The sequence below is a fragment of the Dipodomys merriami genome, unplaced genomic scaffold (genome assembly GCF_024711535.1).
Source record: "Dipodomys merriami isolate MVZ:Mamm:240054 unplaced genomic scaffold, mDipMer1.0.p SCAF_15, whole genome shotgun sequence".
In the NCBI taxonomy this organism is placed as follows: domain Eukaryota; kingdom Metazoa; phylum Chordata; class Mammalia; order Rodentia; family Heteromyidae; genus Dipodomys; species Dipodomys merriami.
In genome coordinates, this window is record NW_027202826.1 from 24515813 (window position 1) to 24536098 (window position 20286).

Genomic DNA, 20286 nt, shown 5'->3' on the forward strand with positions numbered 1-20286 from the left:
TTATTATCTATCATCTATGTTTATCACTTATTAGCTATTTGATCATCTATATATTGGTCTATGTACATTTTTTGGTGGTAATAGTTTGAACTCAGAGTCTCAAGCTTGTTAGTCAGGTGATCTGCTGCTTGAGACATGCGTTCAACCTGTTTTGTTTAAAATTATTGACTGTTTGATACAGTCTTCCTTAAGTTTCTGCCCAGGCTTGCATGGGCTGGCACTACAGTGCTGGCTTTCCACATAGCTGGAGCCACAGATTTCCACCACACCCAGCTTATTTGTTGAGATAAAGGTCTTTGTAATTTTTTTTTCCTGTGCTGATCTCCAGTGATCCTCCCAATCTTCACCTCTGTGTCTCTGAGATCATTTGTGCCTTCATTCCTTTACTATCTGGGTATTCATTTATTGAATAGCTATAATTTACCAGATACCGTGAGTAAAGCTTTCCATCCAGAAGACTGCTAATTTTCAGAGAGATGTATTTTCTTATCTCCAGTTTGAAGATGAAGAAAATTGATCATCAGAGAAAGTGAAATAATTTGACCAGGGCCAGTCGTTCAAGTAGTATCAGATCTGGAAGCAGAGTTCAAAGATGATCATTTTTAATGATGATACTCTGAATAATCATAGAAGTTGGACTATGCTATTGCTCAAAAGGACAATATGTATTTAGCATGTATAAAGCCTTGGACTCAATCCTTAGCAAAAATCCTTAGCAATCAGAGTTGGTTTAAATGTGCCAAACCTAGAGTCTCATGGAACAAATTTAAATTGACCATAATCGTAATAATGATCAAAATAATAAAAAACAGCCTTCTCCACGCTGAACCTACTTGAAAGGATGTCTTCAGTGTCAGCTGCTTATAATAACAGCCAGTGCGTTGTTTTCAGAGAGTAAACATTGATCATGACAATAGGTGTTAACACTCTTGAGCCTTCTAAGGGCAATGGGCCTTTTACCTATTTTTCCATGTCCTGACATTTAGCAATATTTGATTACTAGTATGCTGGTAGCTAGTACAGAAATATGCCCACACAACCCTATATTGCAAAATTAGACCTCAAATTTCCTCCCTCATTGACTTCAGTAATCACAAGCCCCTTTTAAGCCCTCTAACCTCTGAAGACAGCTGCCAAATGTAAACCTTTCATTTGTCTAGCAATGAGATGTTTACAGTTGGAAAACCTTGATATGAGCTAGAAATTGGATTTAAATAATTGAGATTGCAGTGTCATGGTATTTGATGACATGATAACAGAGTTGGTCTATTCTATACTGGCCTAGGAAGGGACCGATTCAGCAAACATCTAAGGTCTAGGAAGGAAGCTAATTGTTAATCCCCCATGCAATGCTATTATTCTTTAGTATGAAGGATTACTGGTTACTAAAGCTAATTAAATTAAGGAGGTAGAAATATATGTTTATCCGTTTGGGGGTGAATAGCAAAAACTACCATAAGATTTTTTTGAAAAAGCATTCTCTGGAGGATCTTGTTGGGCAGCTCTCACTCTGAAAGTAGGGTGGTAGTCTCCCTTGAAAGCTCCCAATGAATACAAAGAGATGCTCCCTTCAATTAAGGAGTACACTAGAGTCAAAGTGAGCCTACTTGTGCTGCTCTTTGCTTTCTTAAAGCTCCCTACACTGTAAGTTTGAACTTCACTTTTTGGTTGAACCAAATAGAAGTGGATTATTCGGGGAGCACCTCAGGGGGCTCAATTCTCATCACCCAATCCTTCTCCAAGTAGATTTATTTCTTTTGCCAGTCCTGGGGTTTGAACTCAGGGCCTGGGCACTGTTCCTGAACTTCTTTTGCTCAAGGCTAGCACTCTACCACTTGAGCCATAGCGCCACTTCTGGCTTTTTGTGTTTATGTGGTACTGAGGAATCCAACCCAGGGCTTCATGCATGCTAGGCAAGCACTCTACCGCTAAACCACATTCCTAGCCTCCAAGTAGAATTTATAGAGGATGTGAAAATGGAGCTGATGGTTTTATTCCCCCAGGCCCAGCAAGTGGCCTCAGAACTTCTTCCTTCCTACTGGGGGAAGATGGGCACAAGATTCCAGGGTAACTTAACTATAGTCAGTGAAGCCACTGTATTCTCAACCATCTTAGAATCAGATGGGCAAAACCAGGCTCAGTGGATTGTGCCTGTCATCCCAGTTACTTGAGATACAGAGATTGGAGTTCCAAACCTACCAGGCAAGAAGTCCACAACATAATCTGCAAAAATAAAGCAGAAAGGTCTGGAAGTGTGACTCAAGATGGTAGAGCATTTGCTGAGCAGGCACAAGACCCTGAGTTCAAAATCCCAGTTCCCCCTCCTGGCCCCCCTCCCCAACACACACAGAGAGATGGATGAAAATCATAAACTTCCACTTGCTGTCCTATGCTGGTTTGTCCCCTCCTCCTGGTTCTGTGTCCAGGGGCCTCACAACTCTCTTGCTTCTGGCTTCCGTTGCTTCTGCAAGAGACTTGAGGGCATTTATCCTGTTGTTATCCCTGCCAGGCCCCTGTCCCAGCATCTTTTTACTTTCTCTTATTTCTCAGACAGGTATCAGGAAGTTAGTTCCAAGATGGTGTTTTAAATCAGAGGGGGCTTGTGGGTGCTAATTTTGCACTGTATATATGTGTATATGTTTAAGAGATAACATATCAAGAATGAGAATGCTTTTGTTCGAAAAGTAAAGATGATAGAACAAAACGTTCTTGTATGACCTACATTTCAGGAAATCTGTCATTGAAGGGAGTGATCTAAGTGGTAAACATCGTCAACCAATCATTAAGGAGAACATCTCTCAGCCACGAGGAATTGCTGTTCACCCGGTGGCCAAGTAGGTATTTGTGGAACCCAGGGCCCCTGCTACAGACACGTGGTAACTCCTGCCACGGAATTTGTGTAAGACCTCAGGTGATAGTGGAATCTGAAGCCATGGGAATCTGGGAGATCTATTTAAATCTTCAGAAATGATGTGGCTAATGTACATTCTGTCTTTTATAATTTTGTATAATTTTTCTCTCTTCCTCTCCTTTTCCCTTTCCTTCCCTTTGGTTCCCTTCTCTTCTGACCTCCTCCCTTCCTTCCCTTCCCCTTCCCTCCTCCTTCTCCCTCCTTTCCTCCTTCCCTTCTGTTCTTCCTTCCTTCCTTCCTTCCTTGCTTCCTTCCTTCTTTCCTCCCTTCCTTCCTTCTTTCCTTCCTTCCTTCCTTCTTTCCTTCCTTCCTTCTTTCCTTCCTCCTTCTTTCCTTCCTTCCTCCCATTCTCCCTCCCTCCCTTCCTCCCTCCATGCCTGCTTGCCTGCCTGCCTTCCTTCCTTCCTTCCTTCCTTCCTTCCTTCCTTCCTTCCTTCCTTCCTTCTTCCTTCATTCTTCCTCTCCATCTGTTTCTGTACAAGAACTTGAATGCAGAGCCTCAGACTTAATGTCCTTCTTCAGTATATCCTGAAGTAATTTATATTGATATTTTTATTTTGCAGTACAGGATTTGAAATCGGGTTCTTGCAGACACTCTACCACTTGAGCCACACCTCCAGCCCTTATTGATACATTCAATGATGAAAAATGGATTTTTCATGCAGATCGTATTTATTGTTTGCTTTCTTGGTTAAAGGAGATTATTCTGGACCGATACAGGGATTAATCCGAAAATTGAAAGCTCTTCCCTGAAAGGCTCCAGCCGGCTGGTGATAGCCAGCTCTGACCTGTTGGAGCCCAGTGGAATTACCATTGACTATTTGACAGACCTGTTGTATTGGTGTGATGCCAAGCAGGCTGTCATTGAAATGGCCAATCTGGATGGTTCCAAACGCCAAAGACTTGTCCAGAATGATGTAGGTGAGGCTTTGGGGTGGGCCATTTCTTCATTTGACTGAGTGCTGATGAATGCTAACCACAATACACACACACACACACACACACACACACACACACACACACACACCAACGTAACAAACACAGACACAAATACACACACAAGCACACACCCAACCTCCCCCGCTACACACACAGTTTACCAAATGATGAAAAGAAAGTCAGACAAACATATAGGCATTAAGAGCAGCAGGATTACCTATGTTGAAAGACTGGTTAAAATGGAGTGTTGTACAATCATTTCTCTTTCCTAGGCTTTCCCAAATCAGAATGAAAATACTAAAATTTTCCAAATTTAGGACTAAAAACTTGGTCCCACTAGCATTTCTTCACATTTTTACAGAGTGTCATTTCACAAGCGATACTGTCACTTTTAGGCATTAGCAACTGTCAGTTGACCACATGTACATAAATTAGCAAGTGCAGTTTACCATTTATTCTCACAAATATTTTCACGGCACAAGGCCATATAAAGGGGAAGTGTAGGTGGCTGTCAGCTTGTGTTAGCAGTGGGGACAAGGACTCAGGGAGTCTGTAAACCCAGGCTTTGAACCAGGACACATGATTGTGATAAAAGGCAATGGTAGGGACAGGGAAGGCTAGGTGTGGAGATTTCTGTGAAGTCGTGGAGTCTCGTGAGAAAACCTTCCTTATTTAGAAAACACCATGCAAGTAACTGAAAACTTAGAGCTTTTCCAGAAGAAGGTAGAGAGGCACTTTAACGTTCCTAACCACAATAGTAAAAAATGTCATAATCTAGTCCAAAGCATAGGTTAGTAATTTGAAATTGCTACTGAAAAATGATGAATGTGACTTTTTATTGAAGACTATTGTCAAATCCTCTGGTTTGAAATTATCTAAGTAATCATTCCTAGCCCCCTAGTGCCATCTACTGAAATTTATGTGGTGGCTTTCAGCTGCCTGCTTAAGCTTTTTAATATAAAGAGTAAATGAATTCACATTTAATGGTAATAAAAAGCAATAAGGAAAATGATGTTGGGAGTGGATATTTGGTAGTTGAAACACTTGCTAATTCTTACATGCTTCAAATGGATGGCCTTGAGGAGTGGCCAAATTCACACAAACATGAAGTCGGATGGTATTTACCAGGGGAGACATGGAGAGGGACATGGGAGTTATTTAACAGGCAGCGAGCTTTAGATTGGCAAGATGAAAAGTTTGGAGATTTGCTGTACAACAGCATATAAATATATATAACACTACTGAACTGGACACTTAGAAAGGTTAAGGTGGTAAATGTTATAATGTGTATTACCACATAAAAAGAATTATGGATGTTAATGATCTTAGTTATAATGGGGTGGAGATTCACTGTCGCCTGATATTTGAGGTTGGAGCCACCAGAGGGAGCCCTGGGTTCTAAGTCATGACATTGACTGCTCACGTGCAGTATTACTGAGCTTTCAAACTGGGGCCTCCTTAGTGTTCTTTAACTGTTTGAGGTTATGTGTGATCACATTTCCCTAATTCCTTTCCTGACTTGTCAAAGAAATTCCTGATGGCCTTGAGAGGTGGTTTTGGTTGGGGTGCTCTAGAAGGAAGCCCACAGAACCATAGAAATGCAGGTAGCAGAAAACACATTAGCTTTTTCCAAAAACAGATACTAAGATGACAGGGCAGAGAGAGAAGGACGTGGGGCCAATGGAGGGAAGGTGTTGGTAGAAAGAGGAATTTGAAGAAATAGTCATCTCAAAAACATTCTTTTCTGCTGGTACGGGGGCTTTTCCACTCGAGCTATAGCTCCAATTCCAGCTTTGAGTGGCTAACTGGAGATAACATGCTCATGGAATGTTATGTCTGGGATGGCTTTGATAAATCCTCAGACCTCAGCCTCCCGAATGGTTGGGATTACAGGCGTGAGCCACCAGCACCTGACTTACAGCAACATTTTAACCCCTATGAATGTATAGCTACAGCCCTTCAAAACCAAGAACTGCCTGAATTGTGAAATGGTAACCCTTCTGTACAACACCTTAATAATAACAATAAAATTATATGTTCTTTAAGAAAGAATATATGCATTTAAAAAAATTCCAGGAACCTAAGGCAAAGAAAAAAAATAATTTAGCATATGAATAGTGGCAGACATAAGTATATACCATTCCCTCATCTACTTCCTTCTTGGGTCATTAAGATAGTCAGCCTTCACCTTCTGGGTGACAATGGGCCTTGCTAGCCCTCTAAGGCAGAGTTCCATCAGCCTGGGGTTTCTCCAAATGCAGGTGTAGGCCATCAGCTCAGCAGCTATGGGAAAGATGTAGTGTAGGAATGCTGCAGGTTTCCAGCTTGGTCCCCTTGCAAATCTTCATTGTATGTCATGACTCTGAATCACTTCCAGGTCGTCCCTTTGCTCTAGCTGTGTTTGAGGACCACCTGTGGATCTCGGAATGGGCTATGCCATCGGTAATAAGGGTGAACAAGAGGACTGGCGCAAACAGGGTATGTCTCCGAGGCAGCATGCTGAAGCCCTCGTCTCTGGTTGTGGTCCACCCATTGGCAAAACCAGGTACACTGGAGATGTTCCGTAGGCCTTCCTTGGCCACAACCTGCCACTACTGTAGCTGATGACAGATGGGGTTGGAGGTGGGGGTGGGAAGGGGGGGACAGTGGAAAGGGCTTTACAATTCACCCCTCTCTGGGTAGATTTTAAGATTTTTCTGAGTCAGGTGCTGGTGGTACATACCTGTAATCCTGGTGACCCCGGAGGCTGAGATCTGAGGATCACAATTCAAAGCCAGCCTGGGCAGGAAAATCCACCAATGAGCCACCAAAAAGCTAGAAGTAAAGCTGTGGTTCAAGTGGGAGAGCACCACCCTTGAGCAAAAAAGGCTAAGAGACAGCTCCCGGGCCCTGAGTTCAAGCCCCAGTACCATCACATGTGTATACACACACGCACATACATACACACACACACACACACACACACACACACACACACACACACACACACACACACACAAATGCTAAGATTTCCACTTTGCTTGGTTTAAGACACTCCAGTGGTTTGTTAATTTGCTTGGTCATTTGAGTTACTTAAACTTATTTTTCACCTTAACAGCACCCACACTCCCCCAATCGTTTTTACTTGTTGTATTTCCAAGGCTGTGGTTTACAAGCTCTTAAGGCAGGCAGTTGAGATTCTTGCAGTGGAAATGTCTTCCTGCCCTAGGGCTTTTTTTCCTACCCCAATATGCCAGCCAGGGAGTACCAGCCAAGCAAGGAGATGCTAGGAGCATTAGTCTCCTCCAGTGGCTCTTCTTTCTCCTTTGTCCTGCATCAGCTTGACTGAATCAGCAGGTAGAGATCCCATCTGACCGGAAAGTATTGTGAGTGGAAAAAGTACTGTCTACAGTTGTTAAATCCTCATGTGGTAGCATTTGGAGCTGACCTTGGAGGCAGGCTCCCTGTGGGATCTTTATGAAATACTTAATCACATCACCTCGATTTAGATACCCAGAATTCTCTCCCCAGAGGTGTAGACTACAACCAATAGCATCCTTTATGCCTCTGAGCTCACTTGTGGATTGGCTGCTTTTCTCTCTCACTAGGTGCTGATCCCTGCTTACATCAGAATGGAGGCTGTCAACAGATTTGCCAAGAGAGCTTTGGGACTGCTCAGTGTTCCTGTCATGAAGGTTTTACCAAAGCTCCCGATGGGAGAATGTGTCTTGATCCAAGGAGTCATCGGCCAGCAGCTGGTAATACGATCAATTAGGCATCTTAATCATCTCACCAGGGCTCTGGGGCCCTTGGATCCCATCTCCATCCCTACTTTTGCTGAGTTTTAATATTTTGTATGTTTGAGGCTCTTGGTCTCCAGGAATGCAAGACTGTGGGTTTTTTTTCCCCTTAACCCCTCTGAGGAATTTTCAGTTATGTGTTACAGACTAAATTCAGTTGAGCGCTCATTATAAAGTCTTTGGCTCCAATCAACCTCCTTCCCTTATTTCTCCATTTGTCATGGAGAGGGCCTAGCTTGGAAATAAATGTCCATGTTTCGCCACCTCACACAAGTACTTAGAGACTTCGTGTTTAGGAGGTTCTTGGTTTTTGTTTTTGTGCTAGTCCTGGGTTTGCACTCAAGGCCTGGGCACTGTCCCTGAGATTTTTATTTTTTTGCTCGTGGAAAGCACTCTTGCCACAGCTAGTTAATTGGAGCTAAGAGTCTCACAGATTTTTCTGCCTGGGCTGGCTTTGAACCGAAGTCCTCAGATCTAAGCCCCTTGAATAGCTAGGACTACCCTGCTTGTTTATGTGTTTGATATCTTCAGTTTTAGAAGCTGTAGTTTAACCATCTTCTTCTTGTATGTAAAGTTTTAATAGGAAAATCAAAGTCCTTCAGGAAAATGACTTTAGGATACAGAACAAGTGTAGGAAATCCATACTGAGAAGGCATAAGTGGTCTTTCTTTGGATATATTTCTACCAAAAAATATACCAAGGATAATTTAGATTTCATGGAACCATTTTTAAAAAGTCTTATTTGCAAGGTGCCAGTGGCTCATGGCTGTTATCCTTGCTATTTGGGAGGCTGAGATCTGAGGATTGTGGTTCAAAGCCAGCCCAGGCAGGAAAGTCTGAGAGACTCTTATCTCCAGTTAAACAGCAACAAATCAGAAGTGGAGCTGTAGTTCAATAGGTAGAGCACTAGCCTTGAGCAAAAAGCTCAAAGACAGTGCCCATACCCTGACTTCACAGTACTAGCAGGAAAAGAAAAAAAGTTCTATTTATCTGATAGTCATGGTAAAAATATGAGTTTGGTAAGAGATTACCAATAAGTATATTCATCCCTCATGGATATCTTGGATTTTCAGAATTGTCTGCTAACTTGTCCAAAGACAATAGTTTCATACCTCTTGATCTCTGTACCTCTTTATACTTTTTTTGGTCAGTTGTGGGGCTTGAACTCTGGGCTTGGGTGCTATCCGTGTGCCCTTCAGCTCAAAGCCAGCACTCTACCATTTGAGCCACAGCGCCACTTCTGGTTTTCTGGTTAATTGGAGATAAGAGTCTCACGGACTTTCCTGTCTAGCCTGGCTTTGAACTGCAATCCTCAGATCTCAGCCTCCTGAGTAGCTAGGATTACAGGCATGAGCCACTGGTGTTCTGCTTATACTTTTTTTTTTAAACTTACTGAAAATCCTAAAGAGTTTTTACATGGAATATACCTGTCAATATTGATTTTAGATGTTAAAACCATAACTTTATTTCAATCTGTTAACATAGCATATTTTTTTTAACATTAGTGTTGTTTCCAAAGCAAAAACATCTTAGTGAAAAGGGCACCTTAGTTTTCCATTTATTTATCTAAATCTCAATGAATAGAGGACAAATTGGATTTTCATATCCAGTTCTACATCAGATCTATTGTTTGTCATTTCAATTAAAGTCTATGAAGGAAATCTACCTTCACAAAGCCAGGGAGTTGGGAGAGGTAGTGTTGATTTACAACCTTTGTTATTTAATAGTTTTGGTAGTACTGGGGTTTGAACTCAGGGCCTTGTACTTGCTGGGTATGCGTTCTAACACTCCTCTAGCATTCCTCCAGCCCTTGAACAGCCTCATGAAATTCTTGTTTTGGAAAGATGCAAGTTTTAACTCAAAGTTCACCATTCTTCCGTGTGCATTGCTCTGGTGACTTAGTAGGCACTGGGGGTGCTTTGCGTGCATTTCTCATTTATTTAACAGAATACTATAGTAAAAGCTGTATAGTCAATAGTCATGAGTTTAAAGACAAACCAGTCATCCTTACCTTCCATCATGAGCGTCTTGTTAAAGCGGGAGTGTGTGAATCCATGCATTTCAATTATGGCTTCTCCATGCCCATTCACATTCTAAAATACAGGTAAAAACCAGGCTAGAATGAACACGAACCAAGCCCTAAAGCAGGGAGGGTATGGAGGACACGTTGAGGAAATGATCTCACTGATTTGCCCTTGCTCTGATGGCCTGTGGTTATGAGCTGGTTGTGTTCATCAGGATTTTATTTTTGCCCATACCCAAATGAGTACCATCTATCACCCCACTGGCTTCACTGAGGGGACTGGGTAATACTGGAGAGCATGGGGCAGTAGGAGAAGTCTTACTAAATTACCACAAGACCTGCCATTTCGATTACATCCACTTAGTAACTAATATTCAATGAATAGCTGCAAGCATACATGAAAACGAACTTCCCTTGAAACAGAAAAATGAAATTAACGGCATCTGTTGGCTTTCCACAGGCAGTGAAGGAAATGGAGACAACCATGTGGCTCTGCTGGACCATGTACCCGAGCCTGGAGCATCCAGAGAAAACGCCACAGAACCACAGGACATGTTAGTGGAAATCATGGTGTCAGGTATGGAAAGTGTGTTTCCCAGTCCAGCTCTGGTTCCAGCAATTTTCATTCTACCCAGCATTCTGAATTATCTTACCTGGATTTTTACTACATTTACACAAGGCTTAGGAAAGTGAACTTGGGTCTCCAGTTCTTCTCCTCTGAGTTGCGTCCAGCCCCACACTAGATTGGACATGAACTGTACAAATTGAGAGTCTTTGAGGTAAATATTCTTTAAAGAAATATGCCTTGGAAGCCACGTACTAGCGGCTCATACCTGCCAGCCTAGTTACTCAGAAGATCAAAGTTCAAAGAAGATCTACAGACCAAAGGTCAAAGCCAGTCCCAGTAGTAAAGTTCTTGAGATTTTTATTTCCAATTAACCAACAAAAATCCAGAAGTAGAGGTGTGGATCAAGTGGTAGAGCACTACACTTGAGAGAAAAAAGCTAAGCCCCATTTGGGCATACACATGCGTGAGCATATGCGCGCGCGCACACACACACACACACACACACACACACACACACACACACACACACACACACACACACAAATGGCTTTCTTTCTGATTCTTACAACCATCATAGGAAAAGTAGACCTAGCAGAAATTGCTAGAAAGTGAACCTAAGCATTCTGTTCAGAACTAGATTAAGGCAGAAAGAAGCCTAGCTTCAGCACATCCTTCCTGCAATTGTGCAACCATTGTGTTTCATTTGCAAAGCTAGCATCAGGCTTGCAACTTAACACATAAACTCCTGAATCATAGTCTAACAGGACAATTCTGCAAGCGATTTCATTTCAATTTATTTCATTTCATTCTGTTCCAGAACTGGGGCTTGAAGTCAGGGCCTGAGCTCTGTCTCTTAGCTTTCTTTGGCTCAAGGTTGGTACTCTACCTCTGGAACTGCAGCTCAAGAAATGAAGTGGAGATAAGACTCTCACAGACTTTCTTGCCTGGGCTGGCTTTGAACCACAGGTCTCAGTCTCTTCAGTAGCTAGAATTAACAGGCGTGAGCCACCAGCACCTGACAGCAAGTACTTTTAAATATCTTGGGCAATTGGATATTGTCCAATGTGCATTCTGCACTTAGACATCCTGAGAGTCGTGAGTGACAGAAGGTGACCAGGCAAGTGTGAAAGGCCAGTGTTCCCACAGGAACCTTCTTCTTGCTCAAGTAGCTAAGCAAACCAAGCACAACCACCCAGTGTGTGCAGTCATGTGGTACCTGCTGAGGTCCTTTAACCTTCTGTGATTGATGAGCCAGTTTGGAGGGCTTCTTTTGTTTCTTCTGTATCCAGATGAACAAAGATTCCTGTGAAGAGATGGATGATGGTTGTTTATAGATTCTCCAACTCCAAAGAAAAGGGGGAGTGGGTGGCATTTGAAGAATCACTATGTACATAGGTAGTGAAAGCCACAAAGAAAAAGAAAAAGAAAAAGCAGCAGCCAAGGAAAGCGTGCTCCTGTTTATGGCTCAACAAGTAGGGTTGTCCCCTGGAGCCCTAGCATTTCAGCGAAGTATGACAGCATCTAACTTGTGTGGTTCATGACTTTCCTACAGTGCCTGGAGGCTTGCAAGTCTCTGCATCAATCTCGCTAATAAGCACGTGCTATGACATACATGTTCTATTATGCATGATAGATGATATTCATAAATTGATAATAAATCATTTTACCATTTGAACTCTAGCATATAAAGATCAAAGTGTTTCGTACTAATCTGTGTGTCTTTGGGGGAGAGATTAAATCTTTTCCTTGTATGCCACAATGGTTGGGGTTTTCTTTTCTTTTTTTTTTTTCTTTTTTTTGCCAGTCTTGGGGTTTGAACTCTGGGCCTGGGTGCTGTCCCTGAGCTTCTTTTGCTCAAGCCAAGCAGTCTACCATTTGAGCCACAGCACCACTTCCAGCTCTTTTTTTTTTTTTTTGAATAGTTTGTTAGAGATAAGGGTCTCATGGAGTTTCCTGCATGGGCTGGCTTCAAACTGCGATCCTCAGATCTCAGCTTGCTGAGTAGCTAGGATTACAGGCGTGAGCCGCCAGCACCCAATTGGTTGGGGATTTTTAAGGAAAACATTTCTTTTGAAATTTAATGCTATCTATTTCCTAACAAAGTTATGGCTCAAACTTGGAAATGCTTTTAAAACATGACAAGCTGGGTGCTGATAGTTTATATCTATAATCCTAGTTACTCAACAAAGTTGAGATCTGAGGCTAAGAGATTCAAAGCTAACCTGGGCAGGAAAGTCCATGAGACTCTAATCTCCAATTTAACCACCAAAAAGCTGACAGGGGAACTGGGGTTCCAGTGGTAGAGTGCTAGCCTTGAATGAAAAAGCTCAGGGACAATTAATGTCTGGGCCCCGATCTCAAACCCCAGTACTGGCACCCAAAACAAAACAACAGAACAGAAGTTGCAAACAAGTTCACACAGGGCACTTTGAACTCATGTAAGACGAAGTTTAGCTGGACATGGTGGCACATGCCTGTAAGTCCAGCATTCAGGAAGATCTTGAATTGGAGGCTGGCCTGGGCTACATAGCCAGATTTTGTCTCAAAAAAATCTGAAGAAGCCAGGCACTGGTGGCTCATGCCTGCAATCCTAGCTAATCAGGAGGTTGAGATCTGAGAATCAAAGCTCAAAACCAGCCTGGGCAGGAGACCCTTATGAGACTCCTATCTTCAATGAATCACCAGAAAATGGAAGTGATACTATGGCTCAAAGTGGTAGAACACCAGCCTTGAGCAAAAAAAGCTCAGGGTCAGCGTCCAGGCCCTGAGTTCAAGCCCTACGACTGACCAAAAGAAAAAAGAAAAGAAAAGACTGAAGTTTGTTGAGAGCATGTAAACAGAATCATGTGGCCTATAAATCCTATAATATAAATGTAGCTTACAAGGCAACTAGATGTTTCTATTTGGTGGACCAGCCTGTCCCAGAACTTGCACAAAGAAGTGTTGGAGTGTTCTCTACAACTCTAGACACTGAATTCCATTGTCTCTCACCTGGGGAGGTCTGCAGTAATGGAAGGGGTTCTTGCTGTTTGTAGATGGAGATGACTGTGGCCCTGGGGGATGCGGCAGGCATGCCACGTGTGCATCTGAAGGAGAGAATGCCACCTGTCGGTGTTTGCAAGGCTTTGCTGGTGATGGAAAAGCATGTTTTGGTAAGAGCCAGCGTCAATCAAAACGTGTGAGCCCCAAACCCATTTTCCTCTCCATCACTTGAAATCTCCAGAAGGGTTTATGTAATCAGTAGATTTAAGTAAGCTATTTGATGTTAACTTTTAAAAAGGGACATCCATAGAAATCGAGACTTACCAACATATCTATATGTAATAGCAACACATATTACATGAAGTGCATATTAAAATGATGCACTCAGTATGGGTAACAGGAAGAGGAAGAATTTATAATGAGCTCTAAAAGTGTGAATCTGAGTTCAGGGCAATTTTTTTTTTTTTTTTTTTTTGTCGGTCGTGGGGCTTGAACTCTGGGCTTGGGCGCTGTCCCTCAGCTCTTCAGCTCAAGGCGAGCGTTCTACCACTTGAGCTACAGCGTCACTTCCGGTTTTCTGGTGGTTTATTGGAGATAGGAGTCTCACGGTCTCTCCTGCCCGGGCTGGCTTTGAACCGAGATCGTCAGATTTCAGCCTCCTGAGTAGCTAGGATTACAGGCCTGAGCCACCAGCGCCCGGTGTTTCAGGGCAAATTTGTAAATTCACCAATGCCAAAGAAAGTAGAACACTTCCTCCACAGAAGCTTCGTGTACAAGTTCTAGTTGAACACCTAGGCTAGGATAGATTTCTAGTTGATATTATAACTTCAATAACCTCAAAATGCTAAGTTAGTGATTACTGGAAAATAGTCTGCTCTGACTCCCTGGCAGGAAGTGATTTATTTGCACACACTTGGCTATTGGGCACGTGGGAACTCAGGATAAATCAATTCAAAAGTGAACTTCAAAAGTTGGGTACCAGTGCTCACAACTGTAGTCTAAGCAACTCAGGAGGCAGAGATCTCAGGATTGTAGTTCAAAACCTGCCTAGGTAGGAATGCCTGTGAGACTTTTTTTTTTTTTTTTTGTCGGTCGTGGGGCTTGAACTCTGGGCCTGGGCGCTGTCTCTCAGCTCTTCAGCTGAAGGTGAGCGCTCTACCACTTAAGCTACAGCGCCACTTCCGGTTTTCTGGTGGTTTGTTGGAGATAGGAGTTTCACGGTCTTTCCTGCCCGGGCTGGCTTTGAACCGCGATCCTCAGATCTCAGCCTCCTGAGTAGCTAGGATTACAGGCGTGAGCCACCAGCGCCCGGCTGCCTGTGAGACTTTTTAATCTTCAATTAACCAAGAAAATACCAGAAGTGGAGGCATGGCTAAAGTAATAGAGTGCCAGCCTTGACCGAAAAAACTAAGAAGTGTCCAGGCCATAAGTTCAAGCCCCAGTACTGACACACATACAAAAAAAAAGGTGGGCTTTATATCCAAGAAACAAGATGTGAATTCTACCTCCCAGCAGTACCTGTCAGGGGCTGTATCATTTCTTCAATCCCCATCATGGCAGGATTGCTTGAGGATGATACTCATTCGCACTTCTGCCTGCAGATATTGATGAATGCATGCTGGGTACCGCAGCCTGCCCACCCGCCTCTTCCACATGCATAAACACAGAAGGCAGCTACGTGTGCCGGTGCTCAGAAGGCTTCCAAGGAGATGGGATTCACTGTCTGGGTGAGAGGGCTCAGGAGAGGGACGGGGGGGGGGATGGAATCACAAAACAGTATGTGTGTGTTGGGCCAAAAGATGACAGCATATGATTGATTGAGTGACACACATCTCAAGTCCTCTCATAAGAGGATTTGTGCAGCTGTTCTGGTCTTAGGAAAGTCTCCTTGTTGTGCTTGGCCATGCCTACACTAGCCAGCTTCCAGCCTCTTGGAGAGTTGAGTGACCCAATGTCTAGTGGGAGTTCTGTGGCTTGGGCCATTAGGACAGACCTGGGCAGCCTTTGTTTGTCACTGCATTTGGTGATCAGAATATAGAAAGCTGCAGGGCCGTTGTGGGTGACTGGGAATCACAGCTGTAGGGAGAAAGGAAAGGATGAGTAGTTTTTTGACTAGTTTTATTGGGTATTTACGTATTGGGACTTGAACTCGGGGCCTGGGCACTGTCCCTGAGGTTTTTTAAACTCAAGGTTGGTGCTCCACCACTTGAGCCACAGCTCCTCTTCCAGTTTTTGGTGATTCATTGGAAATAAAGAGTCTCATGGACTTTCTTGCCCAGGCTGGCTTTGAACTTTCATCCTCAGATCTCAACCTTCTGAGTAGCTAGGATTACAGGCGTGAGCCATCAGTGCCTGACTTCATCCAGTGTTTCTTGATAGATCATTCAATGGGACATTGGAGCCACTGCCATTTCGCTACGAGGATAGGATGATGACACTCACTTTTGTCACCAGCCAAGGTTTAGGTGGGTCTGTGAGTGGGGAGTTTGCCCAGTGGGTGCCTTCTGCCTCTCAGCCATCACCGTACAAGTGGAGACGTGTTGGAGCCACATGCACCCAGAACAGCAGTCAGCTGAAGTTTCTCAAGACGTTCTGAGTCCTCTTCAAATATTTTTATTTTCTTCTTCTGAAAACAAAACAAAATCTGATCACAGCGAAGGCCAGAGGCCCTGATAAGAAACTCAAATGATGCCCACACGGAAGGTTCAAGAGGAAATAAATACCTATCACAACTATCCATTTTCTAGATCTGCTGGGCTTAACCCAGACCTTTATCAGACTAGTCCTGTGGAGTCCACAGACATTTGACACGCTCTTTAAGTACATACTTGGCTGGCAGGAAAATGTCAGCCCCCAATTAAGCAGGCTCATGGAGAATTTAGACAAACAGACTTCATATTTCATTTCTTGTGAAGAGCAAAGAAGGTGTCCTTTCTGGAATTTTTTTTTAATTTAATTTTATTTTATTTGAGTGGAATTTTTTTTTAACTCAATGGACTCGATTTTTTTTAATGTTACTAACCCATCTCTAGTATTAAGCACGCCCCAGGTGTTCTGGTCTTGTGTGTCTGGTCAACATAGGATTCTTAGCCCCTGGAAGCCTCAAGGATCTCTCTCTCTCTCTCTCTCTCTCTCTCTCTCTCTCTCTCTCTCTCTCTCTCTCTCTCTCTCTCTCTCTCTCTCTCTCTCTCTCTCTCTCTCTCTCTCTCTCTCATTGTTTTGGCCAAGAGTACATCTTTGTTTTGCTTTCTGGAGGAGCCCCCTTTCCCTCTCCCAAGGTGAGAGAAGATTTATAAACTGGAGATTATAACAGAAAGCCAGGATGGAAAAACAAACAAACAAAACCACAAAGAAATAGGAGTCTGCTGAACTATTTGGGAGCAGGATAGCGATTCAAGGTGGTGGCCAAGATGAGGAAGCCTAGCTTCTCATGCAAGGAGAAAATAACCTTAAGTCAAAACAGCTGTGGTAAATGAGAACAAAAGGTGCATGTCATGAGAGAAGGAAAAAAAAAAAGAACTAAACACCATGGAAGCTTTAGAATGGGGAGAAAGATCTGAGGGAGTGGGCAAGAGTTCGTGGAGGAAGTATCACTAAGAAGGGCCCCAGGGAATGAGCAAGTCTTAATTAGGTGGAAACATGAACTGATGGATGGGGGTATTCCAAGCATGAGCAAAGGAGATCTGGGGAGGAGAAAATGGTAGTACTAAGGGCAAACAAACACTGGATGGGTGGGGGGAAAACTATGCCATAACTAAGTGACTTAAGTGATACAAGTTGGTTTTCTCACCAGCCTGGAGGCTAGAAATCCCAGGTAAAGATAATGGGCTAGCTTAGTTCTGGTGAAAGAGAAGGAGGAAGGAAAGAGGGTGAAGAGAGAAAGCCAGAGAGGGTGACAAAAAGGGAAAAAGTGGGGAAGGGAAGAAGGCAGAGGAGAAAACACAGGGAGGGAGAGGAGGAGAAAGTATTTTCTGCTTTGACATATCTTCCTGTTCTTTAAGGATACCCATTCTACTGGATTAAGGCTATCCCCTTCTGACTTCATTTAACCTTAATTCCCTATCTCCAGAAAGTCTCTCTGAGATGTAGAGATTCCCCCTATGAACTTGTGAAGAGACAGGCCAGTCCCTAATGGCTGGGTTGGGTTTTATTTATGGAGGACTGGACTCGGAGGCTCAGTCATTCACATCCCCCACCCCTCTCCTCTAAATTTTCTAGTAGCTATAATTATGAAAAGTAAAAAAAAAAAAAACAGGTGAATTACTTTTATGAAGCGATTTTATTTACTCCAGTATATCTAAGATATCACAGCCTAATGATGTGGAAGCATGATAGGATATTGTGTTTTGCGTGTTTTGAGTTTTGAGTCTAAGTCTTCAAAATCTGGTGTGTATTTTACAGTTACAGAACATCGCAGAACAGACAGAACTCAGAACTCCAGTGTGGCAATGGCTACCATGTCGAATCCAGTTCCTTTATCTATCTGTCTGTCGGTCGGTCTGTCTGATTAGCGATGATCCCCTAAACCTTCTTAGAAGCTGCTGCAGCATGGTGAAAGGAGAAAATGGCCGCCTCGGAGACCATTGGACGCTGTGGTAGCAGAACCCTCTTCCTCCTCTGTGCCCCTCTGTTCTCATTCCCACCCCTGCTCTTCCCACAGATGTGGACGAGTGCCAGCTGGGGGTTCATGGCTGTGGAGAGAATGCCGACTGCATGAATACGAAGGGAGGCTACACCTGCCAGTGTGCAGGCCTCCCATCTCAACCTGGGCTTCCTTGTCCCGGTAGGTGGAAGGGTGGACTAGGCCCAGCTGGAGGGGCCTGGTGCAGGGATATTCTTGTTGCCAGTTGTGGGGCTTGAACTCAGGGCCTGGGCACTGTCCCTGAGCTTCTTTTGCTCAGGCACTTTACCACTTGAGCTTGAACACCACTTCTGGCTTTTTCTGTGTATTGTGGTACTGAGGAATTGAACCCAGGGCTTCAGGCATGCTAGGTAAGTGCTCTACCACAAAGCCACATTCCCAGCCCTGGTGCAGGGATATTCTGTGCCTTAGAGATTCTTAGAAATCATTCTGTCAATCAGGCTGCAGAACTGCATTTCCTTATTGGACTGATGCTGGCCTGGAGATCCCCAAGATGTCCAGACTTCCTTCATTCTGTAACATATGGAATAAATCCTTTGTTTATTACTCCTGGGCACCTAGGTGTGTTTTGTTATTTTTTCCTATTGAACTATGTGACTAATCTCCTGAATGGTGAAATTGATTTAAGGTTTTTGTGGTTTTTTTGTTTTTGTTTTTTTGTTTTTGTTTTTGCCCAGGCTGGCTTCAAACTATGATCCTTAGATCTCAGCCTCCAGAATAGCTAGGATTACAGGTATAAGCCACTGAATGACGCCTGGTAAAGTTTTTCATCTATACACAAAGACAAGGGTTGTTGGGTGAGAACTTCTTGAAGCTGATACCAGTCTTTCTGGATGGCAGATCTGCTTTTGTATGAGATGAGTGGTCAAATTCATATGGTGATTCGGGGTCAACCATCCTCTTACTTGCTTCCAACATGCTTTCTATCAGAGAACCTGTGCCGAAGGAAAGAGGGCTGGATTGGAAGGGAAAGCTGTTGTTAGTCCTGACAGCATTATGTCATTAAGAGACACGATATCACAACTTATTCCTTAACACTAATCCTGGTGTTGATACTTGAAAAAGCACCTTAGAAAATAAAAGTAATGGCTGGGAATATGGCTTAGTGGTAGAGTGCTTGCCTAGCATGCATGAAGCCCTGGGTTCAATTCCTCAGTACCACATAAACAGAAAAAGCCAGAAGTAGCTCTGTGGCCCAAGGAGTAGAGTGCTAGCCTTGAGCAAAAGAAGCTCAGGGACAGTAACCACCCAGGCCCTGATTTCAAGCCCCAGAACTGGCAAAAGAAAAGAAAAGAAAAGAAATACCCTTGACTCTTCCAGATTCAACTTCACCCTCTCTCCTTGAGGAAGATGGCCGCCATCTGGTCAGGAATAGTTACCCGGGATGTCCTCCCTCCCATGATGGGTACTGTCTCCATGGCGGTGTGTGCATGTATGTCGAGGCAGTAGACAGCTACGCATGCAAGTAAGTTAAACTATGTTTCCTGTGTGTGCATGTGTGTGTGTATGTGCACGCATGCACCTGCGGGTTTCCGCATGCACACACGCATGCAGGTATGCACATCAGTATTGGGGCTTGAACTCAGGGCCTGAATACTGTTGCTTAGCTCCTTTTGCTCAAGACTGGAGCTCTACCACTTCATTCACAGCTCCACTTCCAGCTTTTTGGTAGTTAATTAGACCTAAGAGTCTCATAGGCTTTCCACGCTGATTTCGAACTGAGATTCTCAGACAGATCTCAGCTTCCCAAATAGTTAAGATTACAGATGTGAGCCCCTGGTGCCCAGCAATACACCATAACATTGAAAAATGTTTTAAAATCTTTTCATTGTTTTTTTAATCCTCATCAAATAATAATGTTACCAAAAGAAATGCAGACATTTGTTTTTTGGATCCATGATACTTTAGTTATCAAAATGTTTACAGTAGGTTTGGACATATTATACTAGTATAGTGATTTCACTCAGATTTGATAACTGTCCACTCATCCAATGGCCGATGAACTCTTTTTTTTGACAGTCATGGGACTTGAATGTAGGGCCTGAGTGCTGTCCCTAAGCTTTTTGCTTAAGCCTAACACTCTACCACTTTGAGCTACAGATCCACTTCTGGTTTTCAGGTAGTTAATTGGAAAAAAGAGTCATGGACTTTCTTGCCTGGGCTGGCTTTGAACTGCTATCCTGGATCTCAGCTACCTCAGTAGCTAGGATGACAGGTGTGAGCCACCAGCACCTGGCTCAATGAACTCTTTGACACTCTGCTTTTCTTTTTTCATGAAATCCCCATGAAAAGATCATAGTTTCCTGGTGCTATTTCAACCCTACAACATGACAAGTCTGTAGTTAACACAGCTAAGGACCTTTCATCAAAAAGTAATATTGAAACTGTCAGCAGCATTCATGGTATTTGGACCATAACCTTGTTTCTGAATTGTACATTTAA

At 43.3% G+C, this 20286-nt stretch overlaps 1 protein-coding gene across 1 annotated transcript in view; it reads left to right on the forward strand.

The window, feature by feature from the left end:
- The window catches only part of Egf (epidermal growth factor), a 68383-nt gene that overhangs the window by 35787 nt on the left and 12310 nt on the right, over positions 1-20286 (forward strand). The window contains exons 12-20 of the mRNA XM_070022455.1: positions 2730-2834; positions 3609-3832; positions 6228-6395; positions 7438-7587; positions 10113-10229; positions 13256-13372; positions 14804-14929; positions 17863-17985; positions 19165-19309. Coding sequence (XP_069878556.1) covers positions 2730-2834; positions 3609-3832; positions 6228-6395; positions 7438-7587; positions 10113-10229; positions 13256-13372; positions 14804-14929; positions 17863-17985; positions 19165-19309 — 1275 coding nt within the window. The remainder of the gene's footprint in view (positions 1-2729; positions 2835-3608; positions 3833-6227; positions 6396-7437; positions 7588-10112; positions 10230-13255; positions 13373-14803; positions 14930-17862; positions 17986-19164; positions 19310-20286) is intronic.